Below are 24963 nucleotides of genomic sequence, written 5' to 3'. Positions count from 1 at the left end.
AGTACACCTCGACAGCCATGATTTAACAAATCGTCTCAGCTGCTCATTCTTTGTCCCGTTAAAGAATAGTGACGACCAAAAAGTAATATTGCAGACCACTTGTATTTACACATCATCCCATTTCCATTGCTCTACATGTATAGCTCTGGAGGCGCTGCCTTTCACACTGCATTTCAATGGGCTATTTTCCATACTCCACTATAGGACTGTTATCACCCATCGCCCAACACTAAGATATGGTTCAGGCTTTATTGCATTTCCATGGAGCTGAGTGTTTCTCAGCTCCGCCGTAGTGTTATCTCAGGCAGCTTATGGTGATCCTTCACTAGGACTTACTCCTCTCATCAATTCTGCCCGTCGCTCTGCTGAACCTCACGTGTTTGATTGGCTGGCAGTTGGGGCCGCCTCATTGGAAGTAAGCTCTGATTGGCTCAGCTGTGTTCTTCATTAGAGAAGACTTGAACAGCAGGCTGACCCCTGGAAGGTTCCACAGCACGTTGTGATAAATGAGCTTTTTCTTCTCTGTCACACCACTACCCCATATACGCATGCATGCATGCACACAAACATACACACGTGCACAAACAGGGAGCACACACTCGGCTGTGAATACTGCATCATTCCAAAAACAGCTGAAACTCAGCTGCCTGCAGGCCTGGCTTCCAAATCTAAGTTAACCTTTAGTTAAAAGTGCTTACTGTAGTCTAAATTAAGATATGCGAACACCCAAACAGCCTCATTTGCATTCTGGATGAGGCAAAGTCTTACATTTTTGGCAGGTGCTGTGGAGCCCTAGCTGACCTTGAAAAAGCGATCCAAGCAGACAACAACTCAGTAGTTACTCCATGAATCTCCGCAGCATATAGATTCATCCTGTATGGGACTGCAGTTAGGATGGAAACAAATATATTTCCCTATTGTGGTTTAACACAGCACACATGCTGTGTGGAAAAATGCTTAGCTTTATTGGCAGAATTACAAAGGATCCGCACCTTCACAGCTAGAAATGCCATTTATGGAAAATTACCCCCACTGAGAGAATAATGTGACACAGTAAAATAATATAATATGGCCTTAGAACACACGGTAAAATAACTAATAAAAATGTGGGTTTCAATTAAAGCACAATTTTGTCATTTCTAAAGCTATAACGAAGCTACACTTTACATGGATCAGTGGGGGGGTGGGGGGGTTTCATCAAACAATTTCCTGTGATTAAAAAAAATCCCAAACTTAATACAGCTTACATTTTTGGGACCATCCCTGCTTGATAGCCGACCACAAAAGCCTACGTCAACTGGAAATACAAACGTAGGCCACCATCATAAACAACCGCAGAATCTCACTGTGATGGGTGAAACCCTTCACTTCAAACTAAGATTTCCACAGGGAGACAGGGAGAGAGAGAGGGAGACAGAGAGGGAGGGGAACGGGCCGATGGGGGAGTTTTACAGGAGTTACCAGCAGGATTCACAGCTCTGCAGTTAAAACCACTGAGGCAAAGGGGATGATGCAGAAAAAAAGAGCAGGGAAGAAGAGTAAAGAGAGGCATTTTGTCAGACTAAATACTGAAACAGAAAGGAATCATCCACATCATCCATCACACACACACACACACGCACTTCTCATAATCTGACAGACATATCACTGACAACATACAGTATGTAGACCCTTACTGATACTGCATTTAAGCCAAATATTGACATCTATATCTTATTATATGGCTGAACTACTGAAGCCGCACGCTCCTCTGAGGTCATTAAGGTCTGCTGACCAGCTACTCTTTGTTGTCCCTAGAACGCGGCTCAAAAATGGGGGCGATCGGGCATGCTCAGTCGTGGCCCAAAGACTGTGGAATGAATTGCCTCTGCGTGTCAGATTGGCCCCCAGCCTTCACATTTTTAAAATCACGATTTAAAACTCATTTTTATTCATTGGCCTTTAAACCTGCTTGAGAGTTGTATTCTGCATTTTCATTTTCTAGTTTGTTACTTGTTTTAAATGTTCATTTGTGTTACTTTTTTGTTGTTTTATGCCCAGCACTTTGGTCAACCTGGTTGTTTTAAATGTGCTTTACAAATAAAGTTGGATTGGATCTATATTTCAAATAAATCTGAAACCGACCGATCTTCATTTTTAAGATCACATAACAAAACAATTTAACATGATTTTTCAAATGTAGTTGTTCTTTGCTAGGATAGATAGTAGACACCAAACACCTAAACAACAAAACACCAAAGTCCATTCAAAGTTAACAGTGGCAGTAAATACAAGAGCACGTGTTGATACGCAGAGTTCGAACACATTTAGTTAAATATAACAAAACAAAGAATCTAGGGCTGCAACTAACGATTATTTTCAAAGTCGATTAATCTGTCGATTATTTTCTCGATTAATTTATTAGTTGTTTGATCTATAAAAATGTCAAAACATGGTGAAAAATGTGGATCAGTGTTTCCCAAAGCCTAAGATGACATCCTCAAATGTCTTGTTTTGTCCAAAACTCAAAGATATTCAGTTTACTGTCCCAGAGGAGAGAAGAAACTAGAACATATTCACATTTAACAAGTTGGAATCAAAGAAATCTTATTCTTTTTAATAAAAAAATGACTCAAACGATTAATCGATTATCAAAATAGTTGGCGATTAATTTAATTGTAGACAACTAATCGATTAATCGATTCATCATTGCACCTCTAAAAGAATCCAACTTCATCATGAAAAAATAGTCTGATCTATATCTGCCAACATATACACTCATGCCATCTGCAATAAGCCAATATCTGTCAATAATACCAGCTCAGAAATTAACAGTTGGGCTCTTAACGTATGCTCTTGTGTATTTTTAATATTTGCTTAATTAAGATCAAGCCAATTCATTTGTTTTCAGTTTCAGGACCTGTTGGATGTTGCTTTGTCTGTTCAATGGAATCACACACACACACACACACACACACACACACACCTTTTGTACACAATCCAAGTCTGGATGTTCTGAACTGCTGCCGTCGCACTACACAACCACTTCAAATACACACACATCTCCAAACATTCTGCTTTTGTGTGTTTGTGTGTGCATCTTATCTCTTGCTCAACACTGCATCGAGGTACCCGGCTCCTTTGCCTCAGAGTCAAACACTATCATTCTGTTATCACTGCAGCTACAGGGGGTCTTTTTAGCGAAAAACCTCCACTTTCTCGCTGCTTCAGCCAACTGGCACCACCTCCTGCTCTCCTGCAGCACCTCCGCCCCTCTCCACTCGCTTTTGCCAGCTCCACAGTTCAGCGAGCCAGGGAGGGCTGATGTAAGAGTGGTAAGAGCTGCCTGCCAATAGCTGAAACAGCTGGAAGGAGAAGCTCAATGGGAGAGAAAACACAGGCCGCGAATTAGCCCCCTGAACCTGACAACCCAACCAGCATTAAACCTGCTGGAGACGGTGGAAGAGTGGGCAGAAAAACACAGATCAACATTCACCAGGATAACGGAATAATCACCCTGTAATCACCTTGCCCAACATTCCCATCCTCAGATTTTGGAGTAATCCTTTTCCCCCAGCGAGGGAGACAGGGAGACGAGGCTCCCAACAGCCAATACATTAACATGTTTTTACATGCCGTTATCATGTGTGTCTTGGATTGATCTTGTTTGAGGAGGAGCTGCTAATGTGTTCATCTCCGCCTGACAAAGCAGTAGATGGCTGTACAACAGAGCAGTGAATCTCGTTAATACAAATGAATTAGACGGAAGGTGGAGGTGTGCTCTTTAGATCGATTCGATATTTGACAGTGTCATCCACCAAGCCAAGGTTTTTTTTTTTTTGAGCAGGTCATTATAATAAAGGCAATGTAACGAGGTGTGCGAAAGCAAAATCATATTAACAGGTGGCACACAAGTTAGCACAAGGGATGGGAAATACGAAGAAACATAACCAGATACAATGACAACCACCTTAAAGTTTGCCAAGTTTAACTATCCCTTTATTATACATTTGAACTTAATACGTCAAGGAGCGGAGCTGCTTCTTGGAAATTTTGAATTTACACGATTTTAGCATCAACGAGATGAAGTACTTTTATTTGTAAGATAAATGTCTGTTTTCCCAAATTACAAAAATAGTCAAATTTTCCCTTACTGACTTCTAGTGTTATTTATGCAGATAGTTTTGGGGGGTTTTTTAGCACAAAAAATCTACAGCAATATCTCTTTCCAGAAACAATATCCCTGTTACTCTGGATCATTCACAAATATTGCTATGAACTGTTTTGGTTCAACATTTTCTCCATTAAATGTTTCAGCTCATATCTGTCCAGACCAAGAACTCGCCTCATGTTCCTCCCATCTCTCCTCTGAAAAAACATCAACCCTATTGGTGTCAACACAAAGGTGATTGGTGCAGTTCACGGAATGTGGAGAAAAGAGTCTGCTCTGCACATTTGTACCCGTGTACACGCACCTGCCCGACGGTTGTCAGTTTCAAAAGGTCACAAAAAAATGGGCGTCACAGACCTCGATGTCCGACCTTCTGAAAGAGGAATTCAACTTTCTCATCACGTCCCCATTCAGACAGAATGAAAGAGGTAGCGAGAGGAAAAGAGACAGAAAAAGAGAGAGACGGCATTTGTGAGCAAACGCATTGAAAAAGAAGAACAGATTGTTTTTCCAGATCTCTTGTCACTCACTGGTTGCCTGCTGCGGTTTGGCAGGCAATCCAGAATGCATCTCCTCAAAAGATTAACTACTTTTAGGTTTTGTCACCTCGGTGATGTAAAAACATGGTGCTGCCCCACCTCAACACTACGAGTCAGTCTTTGATCAAGATACGTGGAGTTCAAAAGCCTTTTCTCCTGAGCAAAGCATCTCTGTGTCAACAGTCACTAAGAGCGCTGAGGTTGACTCCTATTACAAAGACAGAGAGGCCAGACGTGTGCAGACAGACCTGGAAAAGAAAACGACCAACAGAGCAGACAGACAGGGAGTCCATTCTCCCCTCTCTTCCTGGATAAATATTTGATCAGCGGAACTCTGATGGATATCGATTAGAGCCCTTATCCGCTCTTCACCGATTCCTACTGACTGTGATCACTGTGAAGATGAACACACTCCTGAACCTCTGAATGTCAAATCTTAATGAAAGGTTAAAGGCTGAAAGCATTTGGCTTCGCTAAAGTGTTTTCTAATGAGATGATTGTAAGCTTGTTCAAAGAACAGCACTGTAAAGCACTGACAACACGGATAAGGAAAAGATGCATTTCAGTGTGTGTTTGTGTGTGCGTGTGCGTATACGCATGCCCTGTGGTGTATATAAGTAGCCACTATTAGGTTACAGTGCTTTCCCACTCTTTGGCTATCACACTCCCCCCCCAGAGTCCTATTAACAGCGAAGATTACATTACTGTAACGTCCTTAGGCCCCATGTTGGGTGACCCCTGCTGTAGTGCTTAAAATGATAGGAACTATCACCACAACACAAATGTGTGTGTGTGCGTGTGTGGGGTGCTTGGAATAGAAAAGAACGAGTATTGTTTGGTACTTTAAATCTGATCATAGCACTATAGTTACATTGTGATGTGAAACACACAATCTGATGTGACACAACTGTGTAAAAATCAAATTCAGTCAGCTATGGCAGCAACACGGCAGACACTCTTGGGAATAAGGCCGCGTTTAGACAAAAGGACTGTTAAAAAGGTAAGGGACTGCATTGATGAGACAGTGTTAAGCTGAAACCAGAACCATTATACCACCAGTTTGCCTAATTCATTTGTGAGTTTTAAAGCTTACGAGCTGCCAAACGACTGTTTCTAATACTGTGAGACAAGAACAACTTCGGAAATTTATCACAGAAAGGAATGGTAAACAGTACAATTACACCAATCACATGAAAAAGTAGTGGATGTGCACAGTATTGTGTGTTGTCAGGTTTGAAAACAACTCCTTTTTTTTCTATCAGGGCCCCTGGAAGAAATGAGGAGGCTGAGTGTTTAGATGAAGTATTGGTATGAATGCAGCCAATTGCCCCATCGGCTGCAATGAAAAATTGGGTTTCACCAGCTCACAAATCAGGAATGAAAACAAGGAAGGTAAGAAAACGAAATGTGAAATCCTCAAAAAGCCACCAAACCAAAGAGCCACCAGCCACTGACTTTAAACAAACTGTACTTGTTTGTACAGTGTCATAACAAGTATCTCTGCGTGCATCCTTTTCAGTTGTTAAGTGAGGTATTGTCTCTCTCATTCTTCATTTGACTGCTGGGAATTGTCACCACTTATCCTTGCATTTATGTGGTTGCCTTTCATTCAGAATAATCTTTATTCTAATGCAACTAATTGCCCTGGAAACTTGGTCTATTTCCTCATGATTAATTTAGGAAAGAAACCTAAGTAATTATGAGAGATGAAAGGGGGGGAACGGAGAAGCAAAGTGCTGAAAAGGGATTGAACTCCAGTCTCTGGGGTGACACGGTGTAGATTGGGAGTCAGTAAAGTATCTTTTCCCTGCTACACCTCAAACCCAATATTTACAACATGAATGCAGTCACCATTAATCCCCACCAAAACCCCTACAAGACCTAATCATTCTCACTAATCCTAGTGTCATTTCTGATCTGTCAAAAGCATGAGACTCCTACAATGCTGCATCACCTCAAGTCCTCTGAACAAATGAATGTCAATACTGCATTGGAAAGAGTGAGAATTTACAGTTCTTGCAGGTTATTGCAACAATTTCATTACGCCAAGGCAGCCCAAACCCAAACCATGTGTAAATCAATCAGAGGAAAACACATTATATTTGATTTTATTTGATTATACTGATTGGCTCTGACAGAGGGTAATATGTCCAAGTGGGGAAGGTAAAATTAAAGGTAATTGAATTCCCAGGATGTGGTTACAGTCTGCTGTATTTATGGGCAAAGCTGCTTTCAGATGCTCCAGGCAATATTCACCCCTACCACCAAGCTATACAAGAGCCTTCAGGCAACCATCAATCACAGAGTGAGAACAAATCACACCTACAGTTTGATTTCTTTAGACCAAACCTCATTAGAAAAGTTTACTTTGGAGCATTTTTTCTGAAGACACGCTGCCCTAAATACAAGCAAATCTGGGTTTGTAGCATAGAAATGATGTGGATAGAATTAACCCTGCCATTCATCGTTCTCTGTACAAAACACAGAAGGTGTCACATGCAGTAGGCCAACATCCACATGTTCATGAGACAGTTTTCTTTTATGTGTATGTGTATCTTAAATGTATCCGTTCCAAAGAAAGACATGTATGTTTCTTTGCAGAGCTATAATTCCAGTTTAACTGATCACAGGATGCTCACACAGAGAGATACTGAGTTAACTAACTAGCCAACGCTGGTAAGGGCCACATTCACTAATGCCAGATGAAGCAATAATGCAATCTGCATCTCAAAGCAACACATTAATGTCATTAACTGGCATACGACAAATTGGTTACAGTACTGAATTGTATAAAAACAAAAAAAGTAGGTGGCCCTTCATTGACATATGGAATTTATAACCCATCTGCTTTATTTTATATATTTGGCATGTGCACAAAACTCCAATGGCCTCATTAGCAGCTCATTTAATTGACAGACTGCTACGGTCATCCTGCCAGGTTAGTTATTCTGGCAGTAGAGAACAGTAGCAGCAAATATGAATTCAGTCACTGTTGCAAAGCATGGGACTGCTTCTTTGGTGTTCATGCCAGTTAATGACAAATAAAGAATAAGACAGCTGAGAATGAGGTCCAGACTTGGATGGGATGTCAACATCCAGCCCTTTATACCCATTAATAATAATCTTGTAATTGGTTGGAATTGGATTTCTCATTCCTCTCCAAAGAAACAGCAGGTTTTTTTTGGCAGAAGACAGAGCTACATTGTAAGGCATTCTTGATGTGACTCTTTTTTTTTGGTGACACCCAATTTTAAGTGGATTATTCTCACCTGAAGCGTAGACGTTGAATCACTCCAAAAGCAACAAAAGTCACGCCTCATGTTGCATTACGCCGGATACAAGCCTCTCCAGAGCACATCAAAATTAGCCTGAATTAGGCTTTCACTGGTTGATGATGGCACTCCTCTCTATGTATCCACTAACAAGATGATAGCAAGAAAGGCGCAAACATTCAAACCATCCTTAATGTTTTGATAGCTAATCAAAAGGTCAGTACTCTACATAGCCTTGCAGTTATAATTCAAGAACACACTTCATTATATTGTCACTGATAGATGTCACAAACAGTGATTGATTGTCCTTGTATGAAGCAAAAAAGCATTAGATGTCCGTATTCTCTCTTGATCTCTCTGTGCTCGACATCTTGGAGATGGCTGAGGAGAACCAGGTGCGTGGGATCTAGTGTCCTTTTCTGGGTCCTTGATTCCAGGCAGGAGGCCACAGTCTGGGCTCAGCAGCTGTGTATACACCATACCTAGATCAATAACAGCAGAGAGCCTGTATTGATTATGTGTGTAAGTGATACTAGAATGGGGGTTGTTTTGGAAGAGGAGGAGGGAGGTTGGTAGCCTGGAACAGGGATATAGCCTCGTGGTGACCCTGGTGAGTTGGTGTGAGTTTCTATTCGCCTCCCTATTCTCTTACATGCCCCGGTCTGTCATAGAAGGCAGAATGTCTAAAATGTGTGCACAGAGATGTCGTATCATTCAATACAGGTTGACCCCTAAATTCCAAGGCTTCCCGCCCCAGTGTCCTGGTCTGACCCTTGCAACAGACGTGCCTTACTTTACCTTACACAAGACCTTTGACTAATTAGCAACACAAGCTACACTTTCACCGAGACAATTTTGACATTCTGGATTATCTACACTGTGTCTGGAGAGTTTTTATTGATCGTGAGCTGCATACATCACGATGCAATACTGAGGCCTAAATGAAAAAGTGTCCTGGTCTCATCCGTCAAGGGGTTGATCAATGCTAGGATGATCCATGAATAGTCCGCATCAAGGATCATCAAACAAAATCTTAACTTGTGGGGATGGATTCTCCCATGTCACCCTCTCCTGCATTCACTGTCTCCCAACTGGTTCTCTCTGGCAATCAATTTCAATTTAGTTTGCCAACATTTTGCTGGACTCAGTTCGTTTAAAGTTATTGCATTTTCAGAAATCCACCTATTTTTGCAGCCAGTTCTGGACATTTGCATTTTTGTTATGTCAGATTTTTCTTTTCTCTCTTCTAGGTGTTCAACAACAAGCAGTAGGGCATACATATTTGACAACTCAAAATTTTAACAGTGAAAAGTTGCTCATAATTATTCTTGTACATTTACTACTAAGCTTCCCTTTCCTCCCAAAATAGATACTCTGACCCGCCTGTCATCCCAGCTGCCCATTATTTACATTGATTGTGTCTTTGCTATAGAAGAGTCACATGAAAAACATCTGTTCTAATGCCAAGCTTAGTGCTCTCCCAGGAATTGAATTGCTCAATTACAGCAGCTCCATATCTGCAGCACTGCCCTCCAAAATAGTGCTGAGGCAGCATCCGGCAGCCATCAGGGGGACCCCACACAGTCTCCTAGGGGTAGAAACCCTTCACATCCTGACCCACTGTGATACAAATATTAAATATCACTGTAGTACTACAGTAGTAGTACACTAATGAGCCATTGCGCTTAAAATGAAATCTTGACACTGTCAGGGGGCTGAAAAATAGCCTGAAAACAAAACGTGTTTAAGTCACCATCTGCAAATCACCTACAGAGGCTTAAATGAGTTAGCAGTTGCACTTAGGCAAATGTTGTTTAAGAATTAACAACACATCTGAAGCAGCTGAAAATATCTCCAATTATCAAACTGTTCAAGTGATATGATCATTTTAAAGTATATATTTGTTGTTTGCTGCCCAACATGCAAAAGCAAGAAAGACACCACTAAGCAGAAAGCAATCACTCCTTGAGTACAGAAACAAGCAGACATAATTAGCTACTTCCCACCTCTGCATGCTCTACAAGTTATTTATCCCATCAATAACACTCTGACTCCCTTGCATCACATTGACTAGAGTGTGCATTAAGATGCAGAAAAAAGCAACAGTGGTGTCTGGGAAGGTGGAAAGAGGCTGGGGGAAGGTATTGGAGACAGGAAATCATTGTCTGATTCATCACTTCATGTTCAGCAGATTACTCGCAAAGAGACACTGGTGGAAAATCTGTTCCATGAATAAAACAGGATTTTTACTCGGATAGATAAAAAAATAAAAAATAAAAGTCAACGTCTAATCTCTCCATAGCATCGCAAATAAATTATCTCACAAATCATCTCATGGACGCTAAATACTAACATAGGTACTACAGTGGATGGGCTTTGATTACATATTGTTATCTGTGTACCTGAGGCACATGAGTCTGGGTTTATGTTTTTAGCTTTAGTCTTGGGCTAATATCAAACCAGATGATGCCATGCTCTTGCTCTCTGTAGAAAAAAAAATAATAAATGACACAAAAATGATAAATTAATCAATGAAATAAAATTTTGAGGAACAGCTAGAGGAAAAATACAATGTTCCCTCAGTACTATTGTTCATTGTCACCATGCCAATTGTGTTTCCCATAACCCTGCAGGCAAAACTTGTGCAGCAATATTTCATTGAACAACACATGGCAGAAATCTCTATTTCTTGTAACAAAGGAGGCAAATATACAGAATACTTGTCCACCTTCCCTCTTCTCCACAGCCTCCTAGTACAATTCCTCTCCAAATGTGTGTCAGAGTTACACTATGGAAACGATGATGGAGGTAGGGCTGAGGTTAAGAAGCTGTGGAGTGTGTGTGTGTATTGGGGGGGGCGGGGGGGGGTTGGCGAAACGGGAAGAACCTTCAGCTCCACACCCAAGGCTACAACAAAACAGCACCTTTTTTTAGCCCTCATCCCTCCTTATCAGTTGGAAATTCCTGGTGTGTAAAATTGAATTCCAACGGTATTTCCCAGGATGAAGATGAGAGGGCAGGGATTGAAGAAAACATGTGGAGAGGCTGGGACAACCGCTTTTTAACACACCGCTCAATCCCTCTCTTTTTCACACACACACACACACACAGGGTCTCTGTCTTTCTAGAACAAAGGCCGAAGTGGACTCACATTAAGACCAATTAGTCAAAGAAGAACCCACTTCCAGTATCATACATGCTGATCTGGTGGTGCTGTGCTGTTGCATGTGTTCACACCTCAGCAGTAACAGAGCCCGTCTACGGAGAGCCTGTTCACTCCCTATTTAGCCCTATTGTACCGAATTTGGTGGCAGTTCCACCAGAGTTCCACTGGGGGTGATTGCAGGCGAGTGCAAAATGAATGGGACTCTATGGAGCTAGACGGCTAAATGTGCCTCTTTCGCCTGATTGTCGTTGAGAAATCTCAGATTTGATTGTGGTTTTTGCAAGTTCAACATGGATTATAGGTCGAAAGTTGAATGAACGAGTACTTATGTCCTTTTGATTTCTTACAGGTTGAGTCATTGTTGCCCATAACACGCTAGCATTCTGCTAATGAATGCTGATTGGTCAGTGAAGGACTGATTACGACCAGAGATCCCGCTTGATGGCAAACGAAGCGGAACCAGAATGTCAGAGTGAATATTTCGGCGTGGTCTTTAAAACATTAGCAAACCTCTTTCTAGCACGTGTATTGACAGGGAGAGTCTAATCTGTCAGCTGTGTTGTCGAGAGAGAGAAAAGGAAGCGACTCAGAGCTTGCAGTAAAGCAGTATCTCTGGCCGTACGATGTGTATGACGTCATTGACATTTTAAAAAGGCTTTTTAGAACAAAAAAGCGACTTTAAAAAAATCTAACCCCCAACAGTGTGTATATTCTTAGCATCCCCTTTCGAATGCAACATTCAAATTACTAGACAAAAAATAATATCCTGAGAAAAGTGGATTTTGAGGTGTATAACTCCATAGACCACCATTCATTCTGCACTCGCCTGTGCACACCCTATAGTGGAACTAGAGTGGAACTGCAACCAGTTCAGAAGCCGGAAGTATCGAGAGAGTGGAACTTCTCCCCTTATTAGAAATTCTCTGGCAGTAACAAACGACTAGAATCTTACCTTCCTGTTTCTATCTATTCCAGTCACATACAACCTGAGCCTGAAGCTATGCTAACAGGTGCTGCACATGGATTTTACATTTCTTTTTATGAGCTTGAAGTGAAAAAAGCATAATAATAATACGAAATATATCCACTGGCAAGAACACATCAAAATAACTGCTCTCAGAGGAAAAATAATTAAACGGTGAAAGTGGTAGCAGCACTTATGTCTGATAAGAGGTAGATAGCTATAAAATAAGTTCTCCCCAGATATGACAAACTCTGGTTCTCAGCTTCAATTATAACTTCATTATTCAGTGGAATTACACCAAAGACTAAATTTACAAAGACTGTTCCCAATTCACAGCCACCTGCTGAATTGATTAACGTTTTAAAAAAGGTGCTGTTCTCCATGTGAATATGGATACAATGGTCATAGCACAGAGGAAATCCCATCGCCACAGGAGCGAGCTGAAGCACCTGTTCATCAGCCGAGCACCTCCCCTGAACCAGACTGAACCAGATCCTGCCCACTGACCCCCAGACAGGGATTACAATGTGGTGCGAGTCAGGACAGCCGGACCATCACACACCCTGCTGGGTGTGTTACTGACAACACCATTTCTCCGGTCATATAGTTGTTGCCAATAATGAAACAGAACACGTTCATCACCAGTCTTTTTTTCCAGCAGGGTAGAATATTTATAGAGGCTCAGGGCAAAAAAGCTGTTTTGAATTAAAAAATTTAAAAAAAAACTGTTCATGCAATTAAATTGAGGGGAATATGCAGATTTTATGTGTGCACTTGCATTTCAGTCGATTTATTTAATCTGTGATGTTGTCAGATGAAATTACATGAGATAACTTAGTTTATCTTTTATTTTGTTAAATTGATGATTCAGTTCAACTGCTGTGTTCCAAGTGTGTTTTCACTATTTTTGTCCAAGGAAAAAACTGTGTATGTGTCTGAAGTAGCAAAATATATATCTCTCTTCATCAAACTTTTAAAATGTCTATAACTATTTATATAATTTGAAATGAATCATCTTTGTTGTACAAATATGGAGAATCGTCAAAAAATGAATAGCATGCCTTATCCTGTAATTGGTCTAAAAGACCAAAAATACAGATTGAAGGCAAAAGATTTCTTTCCAGGGCCATGAAGGAGTTCCTTCCTGACACGAAGCTGAGCAGGCATTTGGTATGTGAGGGGTTGGTGTTTTAGGGGGCCCAGTTAGCCAATCGCACGCCCCATAGTCGAAGTCCAGGCCATCCCAACAGCCCCTGCCACCTGTCCTTCACCCTCCCTCAGGGCGCGGGGAGAGGGTGATGGCCAGATGGCTCGAGGGCCAAGCAGCATCCTGAGCAGCATCCTCCCGACCTCCGAGCTACATGCCTGGTCCCACCTCCACCCTCCGACCCCCCTCCCTTTCCCCAATCCAAACCCCTGAGCCCCAGCGCTCGTCAGTGCTGCATGACTGGGCAAACACAGTCCTTCAACAAAAATAATCCCTCGTCTCTCCTCTGCAGCTGCCTAGTTTGCAAGAAAAGCTTAGCCGGTGGCTAAAAGAGCCTTCATCTCTACCGGCAAGACAGCATTCACAACATTAAGATTTTCACTATCACGAAGTGCCAGAACCTGCTCCCCATGCTGATTCTTTATTGGTTAATTTACAATCTTCAACAGAAAATGGTGTATGTCTGCTTCAGCTACAGAGCACCTGAGCTCAATCAAATAATGAGAGCCAGCCACTATGATCACTAAAGATGGTAATCACTTATCTGAGTGGTCCAGTCAGGGGCCGGCTGGAAAGGAACAACTGTTAAAAAGGGAAAATGTCTACAATATAGGTTCTAAATAATCTCACAAGGCTGCTCATTTGTCATCACGCTATCCTATCTCTCTCTGATATTACATCCAATTAGTTTCAGATACCAGCAGTGCAGGGCGGCAGACACACAATCAATCAAACTCTGTCAATGACAAATTGTCACCCCTCTACTCGCTCTCCTTATCTAGGCAACAGGCCAACGTAACAGTGGAGAGATGATTCTGGGCGGTGATCGCCAAGTCTAATGGTTGTCTCAAGTTGGGGTCGGAATCCAACGACAGTTCTCGCGGAGAGCAAAGAGATGTGTCATTATTCAAATCTGTTCAGCAACAAATGATCATCGCAACTGGTCGAAAAGGTACAGCAGACAGAGATATTGCCTCCATGGTTAGCTTGTTTACGAGTATAATGTAAGAGGGCACCGACTGCAGTAATCTGAGTGCTGGTTAGCACAGATGTTGTAGCCTAATGAACAGGTTGGCAGCTCAGGGAGGGTACGGCCACAGTGACCTCACCCATATGTCTAAATGTCCACCATTGGAGGAAACACTGTAGAGAAAGCAGTAAATGTAATTTTTCTGTTGCCTTGATTATCTTTACAAGCACATTAGTAATTTGATACAACCGAGGCGTATGCTGGAAAATTGAAACATAAACACATTTTTAAAAGGTGCTCTAAGCGATGTTGGGTGACGTTACTTCTTGTTGACGTTCGAAGTATTTTCAAACAAAACGAAACCAGCTCCAATCCCCTCCCCCTCCGTTCCGTGCTTCCGCGCACTAACCCCCCAACCCCCACCCCCAAATCCTTCTTGTCGGTTATTGGCTGGAACACTGTTATGTTTGGTGGTGCAGGTTGGCGCAGTTTGTTTTTGTTGCTATTTGTGGAGCCTGGGCTGTCTACAGAGACCGTGTTTTTTACAGTGTGTTCAGGGGACAGGCAGCTCGCGGATAGTGAGATGTTTGCTGTATGTGACAAAAAATGTTGTAGCCTAAAAAACGCGTGACATCGCTTAGAGCACCTTTAACTGTTTTAGCGTAAAGGGGTATCTGAGAAAAAGGGATAAACATGAATCTTTCAGATGCACTAACCTGGATGTAGTAAAGTAAACAAAATGCCTAGCATGTCAAACATCATGCAGGTTATTTAAAAAAATCCATATACATCAGGAAATTAAAGCCCCTGCTTTACTTAGAACTATCAAATATAGTCTTCAACTGTTCTACTACTGATTTCTGTGTTTCCATGTACCACAAGTCAAAGATGAAATGAGCTTTATTTGCAGCTTGTCCGGGCTCAGCCTCAGGAACATGGTGAAGAGCTCAGACAACCAGAGGGAGATAAGAGTAGAGACACTGCAAAGAAGCCAGTTAAGGTGGTTCAGCATCTGATCAGGACGCCTCCCTGTGGAGGTATTCCAGGCTCGTCCAACGGGGGGAGGGGGCTACTGCCTAGGCTTTAGCCTGCTGCCAACTGCCAATTAATGGATCTAGGTGTTGCTGGTGTGCATGTTAGCGTACAGTACTTCAGATGGACTAACACCAGATAGATTACTGTCTTCAGATCATTTTAAACATCAGACTTTAAATCCCCATTGTGGCTGACTGTAATTTCCGACCATAATAAGCGATAATTTTGTCTCTTTTTGTTCCTGCCATGCATGAGTCTACTGTTTCAATAACCAATTAAAAGTAAACAAACAAAAGAACCTTTGTCAGTTGAAGTATTGACAAGCCAGTGTCCTATCATGTCTCTTTACTGTTCCAGGGCTGGAAGTCACTAGAGCCTGGCTGTGAAGAACCTCTTAAGCTCACGAACCAGGCCTCTCCCGATGAGTGTGAACTCTATCCTGAGGTTCAGGATTAAGTCCATCTTGTGAAAGAAACAAACAATGTAGGATTTTCCACTCATCTGCGCCTCTTAGCTAATTATGAGGCTGTTAAGAGAATGACTGCAGCAGAGCAGTGTAAACACCTCATTATCCTACAGAACCCCACCCAACCGTATCGAACGCCTCTTAATGAGCAGTCAGAAACGACTAGAGAAAATAAATACATAATTTCCAATGGTTGTGATTGAGCAATTAGTGTCAACTTCCCTTTCATCCTCAATGGGCTGAATCAATAATAGATTCCATTACAGAGTGCTCTCTGTCACCTTGTGAATGCCCTTCATCATCTCTATCACACACTAGTGGAAGGGGTTGAGATTTGCTGTCAATCTGTCTTTATTTTAAAAATATACAGTGTTTGTATTGAAGGCACTTTTCTCAGCATAACAGTCTGGTTTGTGTTCCGACACTGTGGTTAATAGGGACATTGTGAGCGTTGCTTTCTCACCAAACGTGTAGGTAGGTAGCTTTAAAACACAACTAAGAGAAACACAAGGTTATGTCAACACTGTCTGTTCAACATTTGTGCTGTAAATCTGTACTGTATCCACAACAACTCAGTGTGAGGTCAGGATATAAATCAAACAGCAGTCCAATAACACAGAATTCAGCGTTTCATTAGTGCACATGTTCAAGAACCAGGCTGTATGGGAGGCAGGATATGCCAACAGTCCAATATGTCATGTTAATCAAAGATCAGCGCACTGCTCCTTTTCTTTGATTGCGCGCCAATACATTAAGCTTGCCTGTCTAGACCTGGAGTTCACAGACATTTGAATCTTTCCAACATAATTTCATGTGGGCTCACACAAATCTGTGATACAGAGGAGGTGCAATACATGAATCAAAAATTATGAATATATAATATTAATGGTGATGTCAGATGAAATACAACTTTTTAGCAACTATAAATGAGTTTTGGTCTCGACTCCTGCCTCTTTGAGCTTCTGTAAGATTTCTGAGATCTGTTGAAGAGGTCACCGTCTACACAAGGATCTTCTGATTAGGTTTTAAATGTGATTGAATTCCCAATAACAAATGACGAGACCTGTGCACTTGCCATCAAGTACTTCATTCACCTGCTTTTTCTTTGAAAATTAAAATTCTGGGAAACAAAAAAAAGATTTTGTAATTATAAGCCCCTTTTACACAGCCTGTTCAATGCGGGAATGTTGCGCCGTTAGTCTGCCTCGCCGTTCTGTACAAGGTACGAACACAGAATGGGGGGGGACAGAGTAGCTCCGCCAGTAAGCCAGATGTAGTCTGGGGAATGGGCGGATCTTCTTTATGACTTCTTTACTTGCAGAGGCTCTGTGTAAAAGCGGCTATAAATGATTTAGTGCTTTCAAAAACATGAAGCTGGTACTCCTCACTGCTTCACCTACTTTTTGACAAAATAAAATTAATTTCCTGAACTGCGCCTTCTGAACTTGAAAAAAAGTAATTTCCATTCAGTTTAACTTTAGGGAACCAAATTACTTGAACTAAAAAATTACTAAAATTACTAAAATTACTAAACCAAACATGAGATGCTGTTGCATTACAGATATCACACACCACCACTTCAAATGATTTCTTCAGTGTTGGTGGAGGTTTCTAGCAGATTCTGAAAAGGTAAGTCCCATGTGGTTCTCACCCTCCAATTAGAGCTACAAGAAGGGACATAGTGTACATCATCTTTAATCCTTTCTCGTCTCCAGCTGGAATATTCATAACACAAAAGATCCCAACTCGTGGAATACTAGTTCAATGAATACCAAATGACTACAAACAGGCAGGTTTCTGATCGCAGCAAAGTCTGCAGTTCTGCTTCATCAAACACTGAGCCTGCATTCACCACAATACAATACATCCCTGACTCTCCTCTTACGCTGTCCGTTTTCCCATGTAGGTCCATGATTGCCACTCAATGAACATTAATATATATAGAGCTAGGGACATGTGAAAGAGTAGATCTACAAAAGGGAACAAAATCCAATTACATCCGATGATAGTGGCGACTATCACATATAGGATCTAGAACTCACGCAGCCTAGGTAACTGCTCGGGGGACACTGAACCTTGCTGCATGAATGCCTGAGGTAATTCTCCAACAATGGGAGAACGTGTGTCCACGTTAATACCTCAGTGCTTTCAATTTATTTAAGTCGGCTGATGTCCATTAAGAGGGAAGGTGAGTATTGGCTCAGTCTGGCACAACCTCTCTTCCCCAGAGAGCACCGAGCGTCTGGTCTCCGATTGACCACCTTTTGCGGCTGCAACTGAGGCTTCTGATGAAATCTAGACATGTCGCTGCTGATAACTCATCGAGCAGGCAAAGGGCAAAAACTCACTTTATGAATGGTATCAAGGTTGGTTAGCGCAGTAACGACACTGCAGAGAAAAAAAAAACTAGTTGTGGTTTGTGGGATTTCATGATGAATCCAAACACCAGACAGAAATGCTTAAAGTCCATTTGCTGCTCAGTGTGTCACTTAGCATCCACAGAGAGGCTCTGCAGTGTGGAAAATTGGAAAACAGCAGCTGGGGCTTTGGTCACATCAATTAATATTCATGTTCTACATAATCCCAAGTGACTAATTTAACACACCTGATCAAATCTGTAATTTACAGGGAGGACAGGAAAGAAAGCAGAAAAAGGAATAAACCTTTTTACTAAATCTGATCCCTGACAGTGCGGCACACCTACAGTATAGCAGAGGGAGTAAAGTCCAACAGATCTCCACACCGTTCGGAACAGGACCAGACTTATTAGTGCCTAAACTCCAACATGCCTGCTGTGACTTTGTAAGCCTCAACAACTGTCCAATCTCCAGCTGCCCTGGAGCCCTGACTCTATGAACCCAGGTGAGGTCACCCACCCTGAGGACAGCTTAATCAATCGATCGTCAACTATTAAAATTAATCGGCAACTATTTAAAAAAAATTATTAATTGGTTTGATTTATTTTTTTAATGGGAAAAAAATGTGACAATTCTCTGATTTCAGCTTCTTGAATGTGAATATTTTCTACATTCTTCTCTCCTCTGTGACATTAAACTGAATATCTTTGAGTTGTGGACAAAACAAGACATTTGATGACATCAACTTGGGGTTCGGGAAACACCGAACAACATTTTTCCGTGATTTTCTGACATTTTATAGACCAAAAAATTGATCAATAAATCGAGAAAATAATGAACAGATTAATCGACAATGGAAATAATCGTTAGTTGCAGCCCTAAAACTAGAGATGGTCCGATACCATTTTTTGCTTCCCGATACCGATTCTGATACCTGAACTTGCGTATCGGCTGATACCGAGTACCGATCCGATACCAGTGTGTCATATATTTTATTATGTTTTAACATCTGTATACTACTATCCCTGTATGGATGTGATATTATTTCTATCTTTGTTGTCGGTCTGGCTCAGGTTAAACTCTTTGTGAAACATGAACAAACACAAACAATGAACGCCACAGAACTTTCTTTTATTATCCAGTTTTTATAGTTTTATAGTCAGTTATAACGGAAAAAGAACATAAATAAACTACTTTAACGTAGATTTTCTTTAGGGCTTTATTACGTGGTATCGAATCGGTGCATAAACTCCAATACTTCCCGATACCGATACCAGCGTTTTAGGCTGTATCGGAACATCTCTACCTAAAACAGAACACTAAATGTAGCATGGAAGCTGTACGCCAGTTGAATCAGCGTTCACTGCAGGCGAGCAGAAGAAATTCAGTCTGCCTCCACATTAAGATGAAGACTAATGTGCTGCTCTGAATAAACAGTCATCTATTTTGCCTGTACGCAGTTGTCGCCTGGTGCCTCCGTCCTAGTCCATCACAAGTGCACATCGTCAGAGTCAAGTAAAAAAAACCTTGTATCTCCAAAATGTAAACTGTAAACAGAACTACTGCAAGAAAAGAAGCCAGGTTTTCACACACTGACATTTCTGAATATACCTCATACAATGTTGAAAGGGTTCACACATCCAAGGATCCATTTTTTTTCAATTTACAACCATATAATCCATTTCAAGTCAAACCATGAAAATTAAGGGAACTAGAGCTACAGTATGAGGTTTGCATACAACAGCACTACATCAACATCATGTGGAAAATGCAGAGCGAAGCTGAAACAGGGAAAATGAATCACGGTATCAAGTACCCCATCAATCTTTACGCAGACCGCTGAAGTAATTCTACACAACCACACAGCATCAAAGAAGACTTCACAGACGCCTTGATGCTTTCACTGACTCTTTGGCTTTGAATCAATCCAGTTATGCGTCCTTTGACACCTGAGTTGGTTTTCCTGATGAAGGTCAGACGAAGTTTAGAGCGTAAAAGTTTACATGGCAACAATGGGCCTCATTCAACAATATCTTTCTAGGTTTTTTCTTAAATTTGTTTGTGTCTTCGTAAATCAAAAGCTTGTGCCCGTTGCTCCTATGGAGGCCTCGACTCCAAAAGAAAGAAAAAACTTTAGTAATTCTGAAGTGGAGGAACTGCTGCAAGAAGTTAGAGAAAAACGAGACATATTTAGTAGCGTCTGCAATGGATACAAAGCAGCAAATAAAACCGATGCATGGAATGCAGTTACTCATGCAGTGAACGCTGCATCCGGAGAAGGGCGCAGAACTGATATACATACACAATGGCAATTCAAAGTGCTTTACAAATGAGCAGAAGTCTAAGTGTTGTGTGTATTTATTAAAACAAACAAACATTTAATTATGTGTAAAATAATGAAAACAATTAGTTACAAAATTACAAATCTCAAATACGAAAACATTGGTGAATGCCAGAATCTTCGTGAAAACGGCGTAAGTGGGGTTTAAGAACAAATTTGTTCTTAAGAACGTTTGGTGAATGAGGCCCAGTGACTTGTGCAAATATAGCAATGTCCTCCAGACATTTATGTTTTTGCAATCAGACAAACAGTTCTGGATCTTTTCTTGTTGACAATTTAGGATCGAAATGTACAATTTCAAAGACTTTTGGAAGTCAGGGGATGTTCTAAAACCATCATAGAAACTGGTTTATATATGTACCAGAAAAGATTTCTGACAGCATCCACTGGTGCTCAAGAGTAGCCACATCTGTAGTAGCAACAGTTTTGCTTATTGGCTTCCCATGCATCAACCTATCCAGACTCAACGGTTAACATTCAAAGATTGCTCGTCCAATCACTCAGTCTCGTTGTACTCGTTAAGGCGTCACACAACACAAAGCAGACAGGTAGATCTGGTAGATAAACAGGAACAGTTTAGGGCTGGGCGATAGGGAGAAAATCAGATATCACGATATTCTTGACCAAATACGTCGATATCGAGGCGATATTCTAGGGTTGACAATTGGTGCTTTAACAAAATATCTTCACAATGAGATTTTAGATAAATAATCATCAGTAATGTGGACATAATGTCTAAGTGGGGAAACGGCAAATAATAGAACAGCTAGAACAGTCTGGTAAATTCAGAAAAGTACATCACTTTACTGTAATGCAGCCTTTAAAACCAGGAAAAGACAACACATGTCATATCACGATATTACGATATCCAAAATCTAAGACAATATCTAGTCTCGTATCACGATATCAACATAGCCTAATATCGATATATTGCCCAGCCCTAGATCAGTTATTAACTCACCCTTTTCTGGTCCTCCAAGCCGTGCAGCACAGGTTTCCTCCTCGGGTGCTGTTGTGGACTAGCCTCTGCTCCTGCCTCCATCTTCCCATAAGTGAGTACTCAGGCTCTCCCTACAGCTAGATATCCAGCTCTTGCAACAGGCCTCTTAGGGAATGGAGGGAAACACCTGCTCAAAGTATTTAAGTCCCCTTCCCACTTGGTTCCCAGTTGTGGTGCATGAATGTCGATCCCAAAAAATTGGCCAAACTGTCGGTCCATCAACTTTGCTTCGCGAAAAAGATGACACGCGCTCTCTGGGAGGATCCAACCTCGGCCACACGCCTCGTCTCAGTCATATCGTTTCTTCGTGGTGTCTCTTTCTTGGTCCCGAGGGGCTGGCCTGAAGCGAGCACAGGGCAGAGAACGGGAACCTGAGATAACCAGGTTGCTTCTTTCTCCCAAAACCATCACCGCTGCCATGGAGATTTGATTTCAAAGGAAGCTGTGATCATCGTGTTCCTCTCTACTGCACGAGATTAAATCTGTCCGCCACTGGAAGGGAAATGTGGGCAGGTTTCAGTTGGCAGCAGAATGAGTTCAGTTTTCCAGCAGGAGCATCCGCCAATATATATTAAAAAAAAAAGAAAGGAAAACCAAGTCCAGAGAAAGCAGTGTGTGTAGAAGCTGGTGTCACTCACAGCTCAAAGGTCAAGTTTGTCTCCTGACAGTGAACAGGTACATGTGTCAGAGTCACATTGAAGCATTAAAGCAAAGGCTGTGGTGTCAAAAAGACACACATTCAGTATGATACTGACATCCTAAATGCAGCCATATACACACACAGACACACACACCGAATAAACTGCATTTGATAAGATACATTTACACACAAGATATACTGTATATATAATTCAATCTTAATGTTGTGTTCATGTTCATATTACTGTTTATCGTTTTCTGTCTGAATATTTGGATAAATTGTATTTTGATACTTTGGTAACATTGATATTGAAGCTTTCGTGCCAATGAAGCCCATTTGAATTTTTTTTTTTTTTTTTTAAATTGTTTTAAAGTTCATCGATCTTGACTTGCAAAGTATTTAAATATGTTGAAGTACCATTTGTATCTATATTGCATGTAGGGAAATAGTTTATTCGTGGAAGTAAATGACGAAAACCAGAGTTTATGTCTTAACAAGCCGCCAGCTAATTGCTGCAGGTGTGAGCTTTTCACCACTCAAACCACGAAAAAACACTTATTTTAACACAACTAGCAAAGTTTTTAATGGTCAAACTAACACGTGCTGTCGTGCAAGTCTTGTAAGTTGTAGTAAACACAAGCCTTCGCTTCACGGCAGACAAACATGAAGTCAAGAGTTACAACCTGGAACAAATTGCTTGCCGAGGGTTTGAGCTAACTGCAGCATCCCTACAAGAGACTCTGCGAGCCCTCATAGGCTGCCTGACAGACCGGCTGCCTCTTTGGGCTTTATGGAAACTGTTTGTAGCTACATTAAAGAACAACAAATACACCACGAGGAGAAATAAACATTAAAGAGCCGTGTCTGTGGTCAGAAATGATGCTCATTCGGCACTTATCTGTTTCTTACCTTCCCGGTGGAGATGGTCCCTCTGCCTCGTGCATAGCGCTGCCTGCTCCTCTGGCTGCGAGCGGAGCAGCCAACTGCTGCATTCAGGCACTGTCGGAAATATCAGGCGGTCACTTGTCATTTCAGGTTTTCTTTGCAGCAAAACCGTTAAATCCCCTTAAAATTACAATGAAAACAATTAAAGTGACTTTTATTTAGTCTGCTTAGTTTTTAGATTGTGTTCTCTTTTACTGAGGCTGTTTTAGAGCTTAGTTTTAGAGCTTTGTAAAACACTTTGTTTTGCAACATGCTGCATAAACAAAGTTTGTTGTTATTAGGATCACAAGTCTTTTTGATTTTAAGTGTTTTTATGTGCATATGTCATTTCTCCAGCACAGCTATAAAGCACCTAAAACCTCCCTCGAATAGGCCAATGTATAATTCTCTACCTTGCTATACCTAGGCCTATTCATTATATAATACAAAACTGAGTTGTATTAACCAGCATGCATATTCCTTGGCCCAAGGCAGATGTGGTTTCCATAGTTATAAACTCTCTTAACTTAATATGTCCATTTCCCTATGAATCGTTGTACTTACCCAGTCGATGTGGCTGGTCTAATTTACGAAGAGCAACTGAAGGCAGCATCAGGGTCTCTCTCACATCACTAACATTACGTCACTGGGTGCTTCAAGCTCCGCTGTTCTCTCCCAACATCCTTGAAGGCGCCCGTCGGTTTCCATGGCGACTCTAGGTAAGGAGGGCTCTACCGCCACCTAGCGCCGAAATACAGACGTTGCGGCTGCGGCTGAAGCCTACTGAACACAACCAATCGATTCAAATCAGATTGTCGATCAGATTACTGTGACCCTTGCCCTGACAACTGGGTAATGATAATCCAATTCACACTGAGATCACATTCAACTTTAACTTGCCTTGCCCTTGTTTTTGTTTTGTTCAATCACTGAATTATTCATTCAGACTTCAGAATCTGAATCAGAAAGGGCTTTATTGCCAAGTACGTTTCACATACAAGGAATTTGTCATGGTGTTGTTGGAGCATGTCACACATTCAAATATAAGAGGGATAAAAAGAATATAAACAATATAAGTATAAACATATACACACAGTATGTATTAATAACGATAAAATAAATGTAAATAAATATTAAAATAAGTTAAACAGTAGTAAAAAGGAACGCTACAGCAGAGTAGGTACAGTGGCATGAGGAGCCAGAGGTGGGGTGTGGAGAGAGTCAGGGGGGGTTCCGGGCCTTGTTAATAAGGCTACTGGCGGAGGGGAAAAAGTTGTTCATGTGGCGTGTGGTTTTGGTCCTGATGGACCTCATCCTCCTGCCAGAGTTCAACAAAAAATAATAATCCAAACGTATCAATTCATGTTTAAGTCATTTTTACGTTATGGTGCGTTATGGCAATATCGCACCAATACTTTGGTCTAGGGCATCATGCAATGTTCTTGGTGTGTATGTTCAGGTGTATATGGATCTGTGTGCGTTAACTGAATATTACATGCAGTTTGATTGTACATGTATACGGACATATCGTCTGTATATGGAGAGGCTGTTCTGCTACGTCACCTGTGTTCTCTCAAATGCCCAAGACAAATCTCTCGTAAGGGGGACAATAAAGGCTAATATTATATTTAATTTATTCTCTCTGTGTTGGCGTTCTCAAACTCTGTTTGTTTCGGGAAACAACAACAAACTTCGAACTAGCAAGCATTGAAAATGTCAAGTTTTGAAGAAAATTGGGATCGTGCAACAGGGCATGCCTGCTTGCAAATATCTGTGTGCAGTGTATTTTTTGTTGTGTTTTTTTATATTGCTATATTCATATTTATACATTGTGGCTTTTGTTTACTTATTTTGCACAACTGACTTTATTTTTCACAGATATCTGTGTGTAATGGAAGGTATTTTTGGTTGTGTTGTTGACTTTGTTATATT

General features: G+C 41.2%; 1 protein-coding gene across 2 annotated transcripts in view; it reads right to left on the bottom strand.

The window, feature by feature from the left end:
* nav2a (neuron navigator 2a) overlaps positions 1-23145 on the bottom strand; it is a 250490-nt gene extending 227345 nt beyond the window's left edge. For both annotated transcript variants that reach the window (XM_035999241.1, XM_035999249.1), the window contains exons 1-2: positions 23017-23145; positions 21429-22128 (exon numbers count right to left, since the gene is read on the bottom strand). In XM_035999241.1, the coding sequence (XP_035855134.1) occupies positions 21429-21509 (81 nt within the window). In that variant the 5' untranslated portion in view covers positions 21510-22128; positions 23017-23145. The remainder of the gene's footprint in view (positions 1-21428; positions 22129-23016) is intronic.
* Between the last annotated feature and the right edge of the window lie 1818 nt (positions 23146-24963).

Source organism: Sander lucioperca, chromosome 3, assembly GCF_008315115.2.
Source record: "Sander lucioperca isolate FBNREF2018 chromosome 3, SLUC_FBN_1.2, whole genome shotgun sequence".
NCBI classification, from domain to species: domain Eukaryota; kingdom Metazoa; phylum Chordata; class Actinopteri; order Perciformes; family Percidae; genus Sander; species Sander lucioperca.
Note: the sequence above shows the minus strand (reverse complement) of the source record. Positions and strands in the feature narration are given on the sequence as shown.